General features: G+C 36.4%; 1 protein-coding gene across 24 annotated transcripts in view; it reads left to right on the forward strand.

Moving 5' to 3' along the window:
• The window catches only part of PTPRD (protein tyrosine phosphatase receptor type D), a 2527413-nt gene that overhangs the window by 2308568 nt on the left and 200939 nt on the right, over positions 1-17906 (forward strand). For all 24 annotated transcript variants that reach the window (XM_070794551.1, XM_070794552.1, XM_070794555.1 and 21 more), the window contains 2 exons: positions 730-999; positions 3718-4299. In XM_070794551.1, the coding sequence (XP_070650652.1) occupies positions 730-999; positions 3718-4299 (852 nt within the window). The remainder of the gene's footprint in view (positions 1-729; positions 1000-3717; positions 4300-17906) is intronic.

Raw genomic sequence — 17906 nt, forward strand, 5'->3', positions numbered from 1 at the left:
TGCTCTTGGATACCAGCCATTCTCCCGTCATCCTAAGCATGGCCTTGAGATTTCACCTTGTGCATGCCTTGCATGTCCCAATCCAGTATCTCTACTGGCATTGGCTTTGTTTCTTCTATGACTATAAATTGATATGTGTATATATTTCTGTGTTTGTTCTGGTGTTAGTGTGAGGTCTTGAGGCTGCGTCTCCTCTGAGTCTGAAAGCAAATAAATTGCACTTTCAGTGTACTCTAGATGATGTTTTCCAGGACTGGGATGTGACAATGTGGTCCCACACATGCGTTCACATCACCTGGAAGAGCACAGCACTGAAGTTGGTTTTGATACTCAATGTAAACCTACTGATGGCCTTCCAGCCCACTTTCCTGCATATACATGAATGCATAGAATCCTTGTTATATGCAAGCATGTATATGTTTCTGTGTTTATCTTATGCATGATGTTTGTGTATTGTTAGTTTGTAGATAGTTTTTTTGTGGGGCCCTTGTAGGTCTGAATCAACTTTTGTATGAATGTGTCTAAGATATCAATGACTAAAATAAATTTTTCTGTGTATACACATACCATACTTGTATGGTGTGTATTATCCACAGTTTTACATGTTTTGTTTTTGGACAATCCACAATATGTTTCAATATGTGTCTGTACAGTGCATGTCATGTGTTGAATCAAGCTGTTTTTTCTTGCCTTGTATATTTTATCATCTTCCTTTGTGTTTTGTTCCAGTTCGCCGTGTCCCACCAAGATTCTCTATCCCACCCACTAATCATGAGATCATGCCAGGTGGAAGTGTTAATATCACCTGTGTGGCTGTGGGGTCACCAATGCCTTATGTGAAGTGGATGTTGGGGGCAGAAGATCTGACACCTGAAGATGATATGCCAATAGGAAGAAATGTCCTAGAACTGAATGATGTAAGACAGTCAGCAAATTACACCTGTGTTGCTATGTCGACACTGGGTGTCATTGAAGCAATAGCACAGATCACTGTCAAAGGTATGCTCAGTAGTTCATGCTTGGAGGATCTGGGTACCCTCACATCAACTGACTAATGCCTCTACAAAGTCTGTTCTTGGAATCCTAAAATGAATCAGTTCATTGGTCAGTGTTTCACATATCATAGCCCAGTCTTATTTGTGGTATCACGTTAGATACACATATCTAGGTAGGCACATTCTCTCTTAAAAATATTGACAACCTAAGTCATGATAATTTTCAAAATACTTAAGTGGCAGCCAGGCTCAGGCACTAACAGGGCAGGATGAGGAATGCTCAACATGCTCAGCTGTAATGGTCAGGATGATGTGTACAGGTTTTATATTCATCCAGAACCTTGAGAAGAGGTACATGACAGAAAAATCCAAATAAGTGTTAATAAATGCTCAAAATCCCAGAAGACAAAAAAAAAGAGTTGAAATCAACATGGTCTAATAATAGATGCTTTAAATTTTTGATAGACCGTGCCATTAAAATGCAAAATGAAAGTGTGATTATATTCTGTTTCAGCTTCATCTCTCACCTTGTGTAGGTGAAGTGCGCAACAATTTTTTTTTCCTTGAAATAAGGGTACTGACTATAACCAAAGAATTATATGCCTTGGTTACTTTTGAATCAAAGGAGGGGAAATGAATATGTGAGGGAACCAGCTGTTTTTACACAGTATTTATAGAATTTTAGAAAACTTTCCTAAAATGAGTCAGTATGAGAGTAACTTTAGATTCCTGCAAATGTCTGGAACTATTGCAAAATGAGCACAAATCATCTTCCCCTTCTAGGAACTGTGACCCTAAAAAAAATAATGGACCACACATAATGTAGTCAGTGTCATACCTTTGACCAAATATATATATACTTACTATATACCATATAAAAGCAATGATGTGACATAAGAACAAGGTACACACCATTTTCAATATTTCATCATTTAAAATATTAATAGTAATGTTTCATTACATATAATTACTGTACTAAGCATACTATTACAGACACAAAACCTGTACTGTATAATCGGCGTCACTTAGTAAAACTGAGAGTATCTGTTAAATATCAGTAAACACACATCTTTGATTAGCAATATTTTTACTTGCCTCAAGAACACAGAAAAGCATCTAGGGAAAATTCAGGTTATCCGCTTTCTTGCAAAATGCCAGACCAGAATATTTAAACAAATGTCGTTTTATTATTATTTTCCATAAAATCCCTTGGCCAAATATTATCATTCCATGGTTCTTAGAGTCGTATGCAAATATTGAATCACCTTTCCCATACTAACCATGTCAGCTTTAAATATTTGAAGATTTACTAAAGACCTTCAAGAATGCAAAAGCAGGAGTCACATTGAACTAATATCTTGTTCAATTTCTTATCTTTGTTTTCCTGACTCTTGCTACTTCCCTACCCCCTCCTCCTCCAACATAAATAATAAAACATGAGGGTGAAACTTGACAGCAAAAAGTGAATCGAAACTAAAAGCACCTTAGAGAAAGGACTCATTTATTCAGGCAGTCATTTCACAATGCTTCTTAAAACCCTACTCAGGTCTGGACAGTGCTCTAGGTATTGTTGGTGTAGCAGTGATCAAGTACAAGTTCGTTATTCTTGAAGAGTTACCATTGTAAGCAGTGTTGTATTTTCTTTAAGTTGAAAAGGAAAGAAGAGTACTAAAGAGCTGTTTATAGGAGTGTTACTTTCTGAGTTTTCTCTAAAAAATCAGCTTGTGAAATTCTCCTTTCTTCCCTAACACCATACCTTTCTGAATCACTGTCCAGGTGAGGTGCTTGAATATGAGGCCACCGGCATAGATGGCTTTCATTCTTAGTTAGTAGCATTTTGAGTCATGCTTTTTTCCTAAAAAAAATAACATGATTTCTAAAATATGAATTTAAATGAAATGTTTTTCATGTAGCTGTAATATGTTACTCATATTGGATATAGAATATCTATTATGACAATAAAATATTTTAAAAAGAGATTTGTGGATAGGCTTTAATTTAGTTCTTCAGCATACTTTGAATATTAAGTAAAAAAGCATGAATTTGAAATTATTATTCTTTGTTACCGTAAAGTTATTGGTTAGATAATTTATTTAAAAAATTATAATTCTGTTGTCTATGTCATACATCTTGAAAACAAAATGAATACTCTTATAGCAATTGAATACCATTTCATTATATTTAAAATTTTGCTCTTTTCAATGTTTATTAGTATTTAGTTGTATTATTTTTTCAAAGCGAGAATCTCATTGGCCAAGCCTTTGGTTATAATAATTGTAATAATTGGAACCACTGTTTTCTCAGGGTGCCAGATAAATTCTAAGAGCATTACTGGATTAGCTCATTAATCTTCACCACAAACTCATGAAATACAGTTACCCAACTGTACAATTCCAATAATACATTTTTTCCTATTTTTCACATGAGAAAACTAAAGCAAACTGAAATTAAGCAATGTATCCAGCATCTCATAGATAATAAATGGTGAATTTCATTATCAGCCCCAAAATGCAACGCTATGTAATACACTTCTAGTCACCTGGGGTTTGTCACCTGCGCATGTCTTACTGTACATCCTGACCACTTAGAAAACTACTCTGCTATGATTTCATCTAATTAAATCTCCGCTAGATACATAATCCTATTATTCTAATACTAGAGTTACGGAATCTCGTGATTTCTTGAAGACAATGGGTGCTCATGGCCTTTTTCCTCCCTCAAGCCTTACCCAAACCTCCAGGAACTCCTGTCGTGACTGAGAGCACCGCTACAAGCATCACGCTGACGTGGGACTCCGGGAACCCTGAGCCGGTCTCTTACTACATCATTCAGCATAAACCGAAAAATTCTGAGGAACCTTACAAAGAAATTGATGGGGTGGCAACGACACGCTACAGTGTCGCCGGACTGAGCCCCTACTCGGATTACGAATTCAGGGTCGTTGCTGTCAATAACATCGGGCGGGGGCCTCCCAGCGAGCCTGTGCTGACGCAGACCTCAGAGCAAGCACCGTCCAGTGCCCCGCGGGATGTCCAGGCACGGATGTTGAGTTCAACCACCATCTTGGTCCAGTGGAAGGAGCCTGAAGAGCCAAATGGACAGATCCAAGGATACAGAGTTTATTATACAATGGATCCCACTCAGCATGTCAACAACTGGATGAAGCACAATGTAGCTGACAGCCAGATCACTACTATAGGCAACTTAGTGCCCCAGAAAACGTATTCCGTCAAAGTCCTGGCTTTCACCTCAATTGGAGATGGTCCTCTTTCAAGTGACATTCAAGTCATTACTCAGACAGGAGGTAGGTCTGCTTCTGAATGGGGAGTCGGGTGGAGAAGAGTTGGTGCGAAGAAATGGCAGGGGCAGAAACAAAGAACAAAGATAGTAGACGTTTTAGTTTTTGAGATTTAGAGCTTCTAAGTAAGGAGTTAAGGCATGTAAAGAGGAACAGGCATGGACACTGAAAGACTATAAATAATACAGTCCTTTGAAAAGGGGATATATTTAACATCTTTTTTTTTAATTGAAATATGGTTGGTGTACAATATTACATAGGTTTCCAGTGTACCATATAGTGATTCACAATTTTTAAAGGTAATGCTCCATTTACGGTTGTTATAAAATACGGGCTAAATATTCCCCATGTTGTGCAATATATCTTTATAGCTTATACCTAATAGTCTGTAACTCTTACTCTCCTACCCCTATATGTCGCATCCTTTCTTTTTGTATCCAGATGACTTGAAGACTTTTTGCAGGAGATGGATGAATGCATCCACCATGCAGCATTTAGAGAATAGAAGAACCATGCTTCTTTGTATTAGCAACTCTGATAGAATAGTACCAAAAATTTATTTAGTCTGTGGAGGAGTGGATAATTCAAGATAAAGTTAAAACTAAAACCATTTGTCAGGAGGCCTTGGGTATTTAAATGGCTTATATTTTCCAGGAAGCAGCTTGCTTAAAAATTAATATTCTGTTAATGTTTTTGATTTTTTTTTTCTTTCTATGGGCTCACGGGTAAAGACAGTTACCAATATCTGAAATCAAACTTTGGGGCCTTATTCACCCATTTTACTGGATGTTAGAGCAGACACCAGTGATTTTATGAAGAAAAACTTGGCCCTTCTAGTAGTTTTATTTTTATAAGAGGATACCAGATTTCTGTGGTCTTAGATTCAAATTGATCAGTTCATCATGGGATGAGTTTTGCCTGGGAAATCCCAAGGGCAGAGGAGCCTGGTGGGCTACAGTCCAAATGGTTGGGCATGACTGAACATGCTTACACATACACGGGAATAGCCATAGTGGATTTTTTTTAAGTTTATTCTTAAATATCTGAGAACTGTTCATATGACTGTTTATTATGTTGGAGCCTCTTAAACTTGTACTGGGGCTTCCTGGTGGCTCAGATGGTAAAGAATCTGCCTCCAATGCTAGAGACCAGGTTTAATCCCTGGGTGAGGAAGATCCCCTGGAGAAGGAAATGGCAACCCACTCCAGTATTCTTGCCTGGAGAACCCCATGGACAGAGGAGCCTGATGGGCTACAATCCATGGGATCGCAAAGAGTTGGACACGACTGAGTGACTGACGCTTTCAAACCTGCATTAATCTGTGATTTTCTTGGCGGCATGCCATTGGTTTGTTCTGGGGATCCACATATGAATCATATAATTGGAGATCGTGTCTATAATCTGTAGTCATAGCTCATGGGTAATCCTGAGAATGAATTATTACATTTTCTCAGCTGTCAAAAGTTGATAAACTTATGTGTAACCACTGACTTGTTTTTTTTTTTTTCTTTTCCTAATTTTATTTTATTTTTAAACTTTACATAATTGTATTAGTTTTGCCAAATATCAAAATGAATCCGCCACAGGTATACATGTGTTCCCCATCCCGAACCCTCCTCCCTCCTCCCTCCCCATACCATCCCTCTGGGCCATCCCAGTGCACCAGCCCCAAGACTTGTTTTTATGTTGTGGACTTTCTGAATCTTGTGGCTGAGAACTTTCGCCTTGGCTACTAGAAATCTAGTATGTTTGTAGTTCTCCTACCTTTATTTTCATACTATTATTTGGTTCTTACTGGCTTGTTCATGGGTTTATCACTAAAATATCAAAAATATAACTGTAGAAGTGGTTTATCATAGTTATACTAAAAATCATACATCTTCTTGATTTGGCTTTTACTGTGTTCACGGTTCTGTGTTTGTTATGTTAATATGCATGAAAGTATTATAGAGTAAGTTTTTCATAAGTTTCTCATTGAAAATGTAGAAATCAGTGAATCTCATTCTTTTTCTCAACTGAAAATAGTCAACTGTTGAGATTATTTTTTATTATACTATTCTAGCAGTTAAATAGGGAGAAGGCAACGGCACCCTACTCCAGTACTCTTAAGTGGAAAATCCCATGGACGGAGGAGCCTGGTAGGCTGTAGTCCATGGGGTCTCTGCGAGTCGGACACGACTGAGCGACTTCACTTTCACTTTTCACTTTCATGCATTGGAGAAGGAAATGGCAACCCACTCCAGTGTTCTTGCCTAGAGAATCCCAGGGACAGGGGAGCCTGGTGGGCTGCTGTCTCTGGGGTTGCAGAGTCTGACATGACTGAAGCGACTTAGCAGCAACAGCAGCAGTTAAATAACCATTAAAGATATAAGAACGTATATAGGAAGAGTATATATCTATACTCAAGTTCTAGGTTTTTAGATTTTTCAGCTTTTATACTGTAAGAAACTCTGATCTTAGAGTAATGTAACCAAGGTTTGAATCCGTAAGTCCCATTTTTAGCTCTATAACCTTTGACAAGTTCCTTCATCTCTCTGAACTTCAGTTTTCTCATCTAAAGTAATAAGCACCTTATAGTGTTTAGGGGTAGTAGTTTTTTGTTTTGTTTTGTGTTAATTTTCCTAAGGCTGCTATACAAAATGCTACTTCCTGCTTGGCTGAAACAATAAAAATGGACCATCTTTTGTTGTGGTGACTAGAAGTTTGAGAACCAAGTATCAGCAGGCTTGGTTCTGGGAGAGCTGTCAGCGAGGCCCTGGGGCTCACTCCTAGCTTTTGGTGGTTTGCTGGTAATCTTGGCTGTTCCTCAGCTTATAGAAGCATCACTGTGATTTCTGCCTACATTGTTCATGGCCTTCTCCCTGGGTGCATGTTCCTCTGTCCAAATTTCCCTTTTTTATAAGGTATCAGTCATAATGGTTTAGGGCCCAACCTAATGATACCAGGTAATCCTGATAATGACTAATTACATCTAATATAATGACTGATTCTATCTGCAGTAATTTTATTTCCAAATAAGGTCACTTAATAAGGTTCTTGGTATTAGGAATTCAACATATGATAATTTTTGTGGGAGACTCTTCAACCCATAACAAGACTATCAATTAGATAATGGACAGAAATATTTTATAACTTCAGTTGTATATAACCATCATCATCATCATCATAACAGGCTGGGCAGTCTGCTTCTGGGTGTATTAATTCTTCCTACTCATTTAGATAGATGAGGAATTATCTCAAGTAAATGGAGGATCAGTAAAGGTAAAAAGAGTCAGTAACTTCCTTTGGGTCATAGGTTATTAATTGGACACTCTAGATTCTTTTATGCACCATTATCTTTTCTATTACTTTTCAGAATTTTTATTTGGTGTCGGGTATAGCTGATTGAGAAACAGTGTTGTGATAGCTTTAGGTGAGTGCTGAAGGAACTCTGCCATACCTACACATGTATCCATTCTCCCCCAGACTCCCCTCCCACCCAGGCTGCCACATATCATGGGGCGGAGTTTCATGTGCTATGCACTGTGACCTTGTCGGTTATGCATTTTAAGTATAGCAGTGTGTCCATGTCCATCTGAAACTCCCTAACTCGCTCCCCTGCTTCTTACCCCTGTCAGCCATAGGCTTGTTCTCCAACTCTGTGAGTCTGTTTCTGTTATGTCAGTTCATTTGCATTGTTTCTTTTTAGGTTCCACATATAAGAGATGTCTTAGGATAGTTCTCCTTCTCTGTCTCACTTCACGTGGTAGGACCTTCTCCAGGTTCATGCATGTTGCTACACATGGAATTATTTCATTCTTTCTATCGGCTGGTTATATTCCATTGCATGTATGTACCATGTCTCTATCCATTCCTCTGTCAGTGGACTTTTCGGTTGCTTCCATGTCTTGGGTATTGGGTATTGTAAACAGTGCTGCAACGAACACTGCTGTACATATATCTTTTCGGATCTTGTTTTTCTCCAGATATAGGCCCAGGAGTGGGATTGCAGGGTCATATGGCAACTCTGTTTTTAATTTTTTAAGAAATCTCCATACCATTGCTGTACCAATGTGTATTCTACTAGCAGTGTGGGAGGGTTCCCTTTTCTCCACACCTTCCCTGGCATTTATTGTTTGTGGATTTTTTCATGATAGCCATTCTGGCTGCTATGAGGTGATATCTCAGTGTGGTTCTGACTTGCATTTCTCTAATAATTAGCAACATGGAACATCTTTTCATGTGCCTGTTGGCCATCTGTATTCTTCTCTGAAGAAATATGTGTTTAGGTCTTCTGCCCATTTTGAGTGGGTTGTTATGATACTGTTAAGCGTCATGAGCTATTTGTCAATTTTTGAGACTAGTTCCTTATCCCTTATCCTAATACCCATTGGTGGGTTGTCTTTTTATTTTCTTGTTTCCTTTGCTGAAGCACCATTGTCTTTTAAATTAATAATTTACAAATGTCTTATTTATTTATTTTTTTTTGGTTCTTACTAGGTTTTTGAACAGAGGCAGGAAATACAGAGTTTCAAGTATTGTATCCAAGAATTAAGGATGATTTACTTCTGAAATACTTGTAGTAGCTATTCGATTATCCTAGTACAGAGGTACACTAAACCGTTTAGATAGGAAAAAAATATGTATTTATCTAAAAGAAGAAGGAATACCTTTTTAATAGGTTATTATACTTGATCACTAAATCTGCTTCTTAATTTTCTAACTACAAATTTTAGCATGAATATCAAAGTGTTTCATATTTTTTTTTCTTATGACAGGAGGATTTAGCTAAGAAACCAAATAGTTTCTGAAACTAAATTCAACCAAAACATAAGAATCTTTGCGAATCATGAGTATCCTTATCTTAAGAATATGAAATGGCAGACGATAATGCTTTTAGTCACAATTTAATGAAAGATATAGAACTGATGTTTCAGTAGACCATATTTTGATTTTCTGTATTACCAGGGGACATAATGTAACATAAATCATTACTCAGTGAAGGTAATATTATGACAAGAGCAATTGAGTTAATGTGATCCAGGGACTCTGTACCTAAAAAAAAAAAAAATCTAGATGAATGGGTCACAGATGCATTAGAATAGCTGTTATCAATTTCTGTTTAACTTTTTTTTTTTTACATTAAGGTATTTCCAAGAACCTTGCATAATAGTTGTGATTTTAATACCCATTGATTGAGAAGATATATAATGACATGATGACTTGTGCCTGCCAAGATCAATAGGCTAAGAAAACCTTCCAAAATGGCACAATGATTTGATCTGTTCTCCAGACTTAATTAACAAAGGCCATTTGATGTTAGTGGACACCTGCCAAATACAATGATGTTAGTTCTGATATAATTAATGCTGAGATGCTCTTGATTAGCTAATTCATAGAACCACTGCTCAGCAAAACATAAAACCATTATAAAATATTATTTTATTAGGTTATATAAAATTTAAGTTTATGATTATTCTCACTAATATTTTGTCTTTTCCAAAAAACTACAAAAATGCACAGGTCAGTAATATATCTATATGAACTTCTCAAATATATTTTAATTTTATATCCAGAGAGAGATATATTGTATGTCTACTTAATCAGAAAGGTACATTCATTATATTACCTTTAATCCCCTGACAATAACATTCCTGTTTTTGTTTAAAATCAGACTCTGCAGAAACGGTAATTAGAAATAAAGTGAGTTTAAGAGAGACATTATTACTTTTGATTTTTTCTAAGAGTACCGTCATACATATTGATATAAATGGAGTTGATGTAAATTCATAATTTCTAGTAATATAGACAATCAAAATATCTGTCTATTGTTGTTCAGTCACTTAGTTGTGTCCAACTCTGCGACCCTATGGACTGCAGCACACCAGACTTCCCTGTTCTTCGCCATCTCCCAGAGCTTGCTCAGACTCATGTCCATTGAGTCAGTGATGCCATCCACCCATCTCATCCTCTGCCATCCCCATCTCCTCCTGCCTTCAACCTTGCCCAGCATCAGGGTCTTTTATAATGAGTCAACTCTTTGCCTCAGTTAGCCAAACTGTTGGAGCTTCAACTTCAGCATCAGTCCTTCCAATGACTATTCTGGGTTGATTTCCTTTAGGATTGACTGGTTTGACCTCCGTTTAGTCCAGGGGACTCTCAAGAGTTTTCTCTAACACCACAGTTCAAAAGCATCAATTATTCCATGCTCAGCCTTCTTTATGGCCAACTCTCACATCTGTACATGACTGCTGTCAAAACCAAAGCTTTAACTGTAACTATATGGACCTTTGTCGGCAAAGTAATGTCTCTGCTTTTTAATAAGTTCTCCAGGTTTATCATAGCTTTTCTTCCAAAGAGCAAGCATATTTTAATTTCATGGCTGTAGTCACCATCTACAGTGATTTTTGAGCCCAAGAAAATAAAATCTGTCACTATTTCCATTGTTTCCCCCTCTATTTGGCCATGAAGTGATAGGACCAGATGCCATCATCTTAGTTTTTTGAATGTTGAGTTTTAAGACAGCTTTTTCTTTTTTCACTCTCCTCTTTCACTTTCATCAAGCAGCTCTTTAGTTCCTCTTTGCTTTCTGCCATCAGGGTGGTGTCATTGCAAATCTGAAGTAGTTGATATTTCTCCCAGCAATCTTGATTCCAGCTTGTGCTTCATCCAGACCAGCATTTTGCATGATGTACTCTGCATAGAGGTTAAATAAGCAAGGTGACAATATACAGCCTTGACGTACTCCTTTCCCAATTTGGAACCAGTTCCTTGTTGCATGTCTGGTTCTAACTGTTGCTTTTTGGCCTGTATACAGGTTTCTCAGGAGTCAGGTAAAGTAGTCTGGTATTCCCATCTCTCTTTAAGAATTTTCCACAGTTTGTTTTGATTCACAAAGTCAAAGGCTTTAGTGTATCAGTGAAGTAGAAGTAGATTTTTTTTTTCTGGAATTCTATTGCTTTTTCTATGATCCAACAGATGTTGGCAATTTGACCTCTGTTTTCTCTGCTTTTCTAAATCCATCTTGAACATCTGGAAGGACTTGGTTCACAAGACCTTGTTGAACCTACAGTTGAAGCTCGTTTGGAAGATCTTAAGCATACTTTGCTAGCCTGTGAAATGGGTGCAATAGTGTGATAGTTTGAACATTCTTCGGCATTGCCTTTCTTTGAGTTTGGAATGAAAACTGACCATTTCCAGTCCTGTGGCCACTGATGAGTCTTCCAGATTGGCTCACATTTTAAGTACAGCACTTTCACAGCATCATCTTAAGGATTTGAAATAGCTCAGCTGGAAACCCATCACCACCACTAGCTTTGTTTGTAATGATGCTTCGTATGGCCCACTTGACTTCACACTCCAGGATGTCTGGCTCTAGGTGTGTGATCACATTATTGTGGTTATCCAGGTCATTAAGATCTTTTTTTGTTTAGTTTTTCTGTAACTTTTTGCCACCTCCTCTTAGTATCTTTTTCTTCTGTTAAGACCATACCATTTCCTTTATTGTGCTCATTTTGCATGAAATGTTCCCTTGGTATCTCTAATTTTCTTGCAAAGTTCTCTTGTCTTTTTCAATTCTGTTGTTTTCCTCTCTTTGCATTGTTCACTTAGGAAGGCTTCCTTATCTCTCCTTGCTCTTGTTTCAAACTCTGCATTCAGATGGATATATCTTTCTTTTTCTCATTTGCCTTTTGCTTCTCTTCTTTTCTCAGCTATTTGTAAGTTTCCTCAGACAACCACTTTGACTTTTTGCGTATCTTTTTCTTGGATATCTATTTATAGTCAGTAATATAGTCCCTTAATTATGAATATTAGTGCAGATGAAACTATCACATAATCTTTAAATGATTCTAAATATAAAAAAGTTTTGGTTAAAATGATTATTTTCTAAATGTATGGATTAATCATCCAGAGTTTCCATCGCTTTAACTTCTGGCATTATAATTACTTGCGACTAGTTCGCCTTGAAAATACCTGGACTGTATGGTCATTGACAAGGGAAGTATTTATGTTATGTTGGAGAAAAACTCTGCTATGGAAAAACACCTTCAGAAAAGATGTCTGTTATAGTTTTCTCATGTATATAATTATATAAGAATGTAGGGTAACTATATTTTACAAAAGAAGTACAAATAAAACTCTTCTAAAGAAATGTAATAAATTAACATCTTCAACCTGTGCACTGAAATAAATGTTGTATGTTGTTCATGCTAATGGGACAATCATAAAGTTATTAAATATTAATGCGTGTCTTTTTTCTGAACTTTCTTTAGAAAACACATCTGACCTCTAATTCTTCTATGCATTCAATAAATTCTTGGAGAAAGTACTGATTTTTATGTGCAGACCTTAATAGTATAGGTCTTTGAAAGGAAAATAATTATATGCATTTACTAAGTAAATATTAATGAGTGGTATCAACTTTAAATGTTTTAAAGAAGCAAAATTGTAATAGAACTATGACATTTTAGAGACATTGTGCTTTAGATTTTCATAATTTTTAAATCATTTCATTACTATTAAATATATATATCAACAAGTCAATATAGGCAAATTAAAAAAGACTGATTTCCAATAACAAAAATTTAAATGCTTTTTCTAGGTTATTTTAGCAATGAGTAAAAGAGCTGTTTCTATAAATACAACTGTAATAAAATTTAACTTTTTCTTATTGATGTCTAATGACAGTTGAGAACAAGATTTAGGCAGGTGCTTGTGTATTAAGTACTACTTTTGTCAATAATATATCTGTAGCACTTAGAAATCCGACTCCTTGTTTGAATTTGGTTTTGTTTTACTACCACTATAATTCTGGCTGTTGTTTTTATTGTTGTTGTTACCATTTGTCAATATGCTAGATACTCACATTTTAAAATATGTACCTTATTAGAGCACTAGCTATTTTAACAATAAGTTATTTGTTTTTTTTTTTAATCTCTTGGTACATTTCATATTTATACTATGGTGAGGCAAAATTGTTTTTTAGCCAGCTTATATGTGTGCTAACCTGTTTCTCTTCTAAAATCTACTGAAATTTTATTTCTTCTAATTATCAAAGTTTAGATATCATGCAGATTTTCTTTTCACTTTTTATTCATTCTCCATTCTCTTTAAGTTGCCTTCAGATATTTGTATTGAGTATAATTGTATTACTATGCAAATATTTTACATTTCTCAGTGGGTTATAATCTTATTTTAGGGAACTGATAACCCATATTTGTATTTCTTTGTGGACATTAAATAAGCAATCAAGAAGAAGGATATAACAGCACCACTTCACCAAATATAAGGATTTATTAAATACAATTTTAAAGAAAAACTATTTTTACATTCTTTTTCTCTTTCCACATGTAAATTTTTTGGCTTCTGGTCACAGTTACTACACTTACATTTCTGGATGAGTTTTGTTCTTCTTCTTCTTCTTCTTCCATATGTTTTCCAGAGTCTTAGATTTTCCCATAAAATGAATCTGAGGTTCATTAGTGAGAGAAATGGTACAAAACAGGAAAGCTCTTAATAGAATAAAAATTAAATATACATAGTCTAACCTGAAGTAAATGAGATAAAAGAATGTTAGTAAGTGTGAGGTGTAAACATTGTGAGAGTATTTTATATATATATATGCTGCTTCTGCTGCTAAGTTGCTTCAGTCATTTCCGACTCTGTGCAACCCCATAGATGGAAGCCCACCAGGCTCCCTCATCCCTGGGACTCTCCAGGCAAGAACACTGGAGTGGGTTGCCATTTCCTTCTCCAATGCATGAAAGGAAAAGTGAAAGTGAAAAGTGAAAGTGAAGTCCCTCAGTTGTGTGTGTGTGTGTGTGTGTGTGTGTGTGTGTATCCGGAGGGAAAAGGAAAAGGGGAGAGGGAGGGAGACAGTCAGGGAAGGAGAGAAAGAGGGAAAAGGGTATGGAAAAAGATAAATATAAATGTTAACAGAGCCTTTGTAGCATTGTATTTGGTGTAAAATTCTGACCGATGATGAAATTTCCCTGTGCCTCCAAGTGGCACAGACAAAATAAATATGACAGTTGGGAGTCCACTAAAGTGTTTTCTTCTAAACATATATTATGATCATTAGGACTAATTTGTTTGGGGAATATATAAATAAATACATTACTATCATAGATTACTATCATAGCTTTTTTTTTTTTTTTTTTTTTGGCTTTAAAGCCTCAGCTTCATTGTGGATGTTTCAGCACTGACTAAATGATAATGAGAAAGCAATATCTTTAGGTGAACCCACAGTTCCCTGGTGGCTCAGACAGTAAAGAATCTGCCTGCAGAGCAGGAGACATCGGTTCGATTCCTGAGTTGGGAAGATCCCCTGGAGAATGGATAGGCTACCCACTCCAGTATTCTTTGGCTTCCCTGGTGGCTCAAACGGTAAAGAGCCTGTGTGCAGTGCAGGAGACCAGTGTTCAATCCCTGGGTCGGGAAGATCCCCTGGAGGAGGGCATGGCAACCCACTCCAGTTTTTTTGCCTAGAGAATTCCAGAGACAGGGGAGCTTGGAAGGCTACAGTCCGTAGGTTTGCAAAGAGTCAGACAGGACTGAGTGACTTTCACTTTCCCAATTCCCAAGAAAGTCTGAGTAGTGTCACCCTTAAGACACATGTGTGCACAGAACCTGATATAACAACAACAAAAAAATCTTTTAAGCCCTGATCCATATGCTAGATTTTGTCTGTAGACATCTTTTGCCCAATACAGTGTTTTCTATTTCAACTGTTTCAGTTTATTTAAGATTATAAAGAAATTGAAAGATTTTACCTAGAAGATTCATTATCAACTTTTGTTGAAAAATCAGAAGCTTGGGCAACCCTTGTGGGTTCACCCACATCCCACAAGGCAGCCGTCTCCTGGCTCAGAGCATCACTGACTCCTTCTGGTGGCCCAGGCACTCCCGTGACCCTGTGTCCACATGGCCTTCTCATCCGCCTGGCATTTCTAGGCACTGGTATTTCTACTACAAGTTTACAGTCTAATAAATTATCTGCCGGCCCACTTCAAAAAAGATGGTGAAAGCAGAGGAGGAGAACCTCATTGTATTATGTAGCAGAGGAGGACAACCTCATTGTACTATTTAAAAAGTCTATCCAGTCGCGTAATCACTACTTACTTACTTTGTGCAAGGATAAAATGAACATTTACACCCTCTGAGACTCTGATGTAGCTATTTCATTATTTAGAAAGAGAGGGCTTTGAATAGAACCAAACAGAATTAGGGGATTAAAGGAAGTGTATGGCACTAAACAAGGATGAAACATCAGGACCTAACAGGAATTTGTTTGAGACAAATTAAAAGCAAAAAAGTAAACAGTTTAAGTAAGAAAAAGTTAATTAGATTCCCACAATGTTTTCAGTCACTGTCACTCAATTTATTATTAGCATTAGCAGGGAGGAAATATATAACCAGCATTTATTATCCTGAGAGCAGCCTTTCAATACTGTCTGTGTTGTTAATTCTTGACAGTACTTTATTCGGTTTGGATTATGTCAGAAGTTATCACAAGGTGTTCTTTCCCAGACTTGTGGAAGTTGGAATAAAACTAGAGAAAAAGAAGTGACTGCATACATATGCATAGGCATGTGTATTTTTAGGTTGAGAAAACCTTTCATCGTCTGAATATTAGAATTCAAACATCATTCTCCCATCTGTCCGATCATTCTTGGCTTCCATTGTTGCTCCTGCCTGTGATATTGGTATTTTCCTTTAAAAATAATGCGTTTTCTCTTTGATTTGCTGTTTGCCTGATTGTTTTCTTATTTTCTTCTGTTCTACTTTCTCTTGCTCTTGATCTCTTATCTTATTTTGTCTCCACCTCTCACCTCTCAGTGTGAATGATTGTGTTAGGTCACCTATTGGGCAGGTTCTTTAAAAAAAATAGATACCCAGTTCAGAAAGTACATTCCTGGAGGCATCAAATTAATGAGTATCTCAAAGCCTGTGGTACAACAGGGGAGAAAAGAAGATTAATTAGAAATATGAAGTACTGATTATTGGCCTTACGCATCAGTCCAGACACAAGTGTATGCACTTATTCACACACACACACACACACACACACACACACACACACACTCTCTCACAGGTTAACAGACCAGATGAGGAATGAAATGATAATTAGGGATCCCAGAAACCATTGTAGGTCCTTTTAAACTTGAATCTCTTTTTCAAACAAAAGGCAGTTTTTTAGTCGTACTGCAGAGAGATGACTACAGAAAGAAAAGGAAGCATTACATTTTATATTTCCAACGACTTTCTTTCTGAAAATGATGCTTTAATTATTGTTTAAGAAATTGATGTCAAAAAAAAAAAAGAAATTGATGTCATACATCAGCTACAAGTTATGTTGTTTGTACATATTTTTGAATGCTCATTGTGTGTACATATTTTTGAATGCTCATGCTCATTTGCCAAAAATACTTGAGGTGTTCTTTTCCCCTCTGGTATGGAGTATTATTCTTATCTTTTTTTAATTTAAATATACACACAATTCTCATGTGAACTTGTGGGCATACGGACATATATTCAGATATGGCGCTTTGAAACATACCATAATATCAGGAGTAATGATCAAAATATTTAATGGCCACCAAGACATGGGCACCAGCCAGAGTAGACATTGGGCAAGAACAATGTAAGTAAGGGTAATTGTGCCACTGATGCCCTGAAGTGCATTAGCCTTGTATATAATGGGTAGAGGACCTCATGGGATTAGGTGCTAACTAGGAGGTTGGTGTTAGTAAAATTTATTCTAATTCAACATTCGGGTAAGGTGTTTTCAACTAGATCCAATTCTTGATTTCATCTGTATATAGCTGTTCCAAATTGTCTATTGCATGGATCATATGACCAAGGTACAAATTATAGATGACCTCTATTAAATTCCTGTGAAAGTGAAAGTGTTAGTTGCTCAATCATGTCTGATTCTTTGTGATCCCATGGACTGTAGCTTACCACACTTCTATGTCCATGTAGTTCTCCAGGCAAGAATACTGAAGTGGGTTGCCATTCTCTTCTCCAGGGGAACAGCTCAACCCAGGGATCGAACCCTGGTCTCCCACATTCCTAGCAGATTCTTTACTGTCTGAGCCACCAGGGAAAGCTATATTAAATTCGTATATTTGTGATTGTAAGTGTGGTCTATAAACTTTTTAACTTGTGTAGTAATTTAGTTCTTTCTCACTTGGGACAATATTAAATTTATATTGGGTCTAGTGTATTAACTCATATAAACTCATTTAGAGATTAGAAAGAATTGTTAGTGTTAGGTTTTTAAATTCTCTTTATTTTACATCTGTTTAAAAATGGGTTGGTAACCAAAAAAAATACTAATGATTATGCTTGCCTATAGATTTTGCTCATGGAATGAAGGTGAGATTTTATAAACCTAATTGGAAATTGTTTTGAAAGTAAACTATAGTACTAAAAAATAAGTTCCTCCTCAATTGTAAAATAGCAATAGCTTTTATTTATTTAACATTTTATGTGATTTAGGCAATCTTCATTCCAAGTGCTCTACGTAAATCATGTTGATTGCTCACAACAGTATCATCACATTTATTGCTTATAACAATATTATAATAAATATTATCCTTAAAGTTGAATTCAGAAACTGATATATTTAC

This window comes from Bos indicus, chromosome 8, assembly GCF_029378745.1.
Source record: "Bos indicus isolate NIAB-ARS_2022 breed Sahiwal x Tharparkar chromosome 8, NIAB-ARS_B.indTharparkar_mat_pri_1.0, whole genome shotgun sequence".
Lineage (NCBI taxonomy): Eukaryota > Metazoa > Chordata > Mammalia > Artiodactyla > Bovidae > Bos > Bos indicus.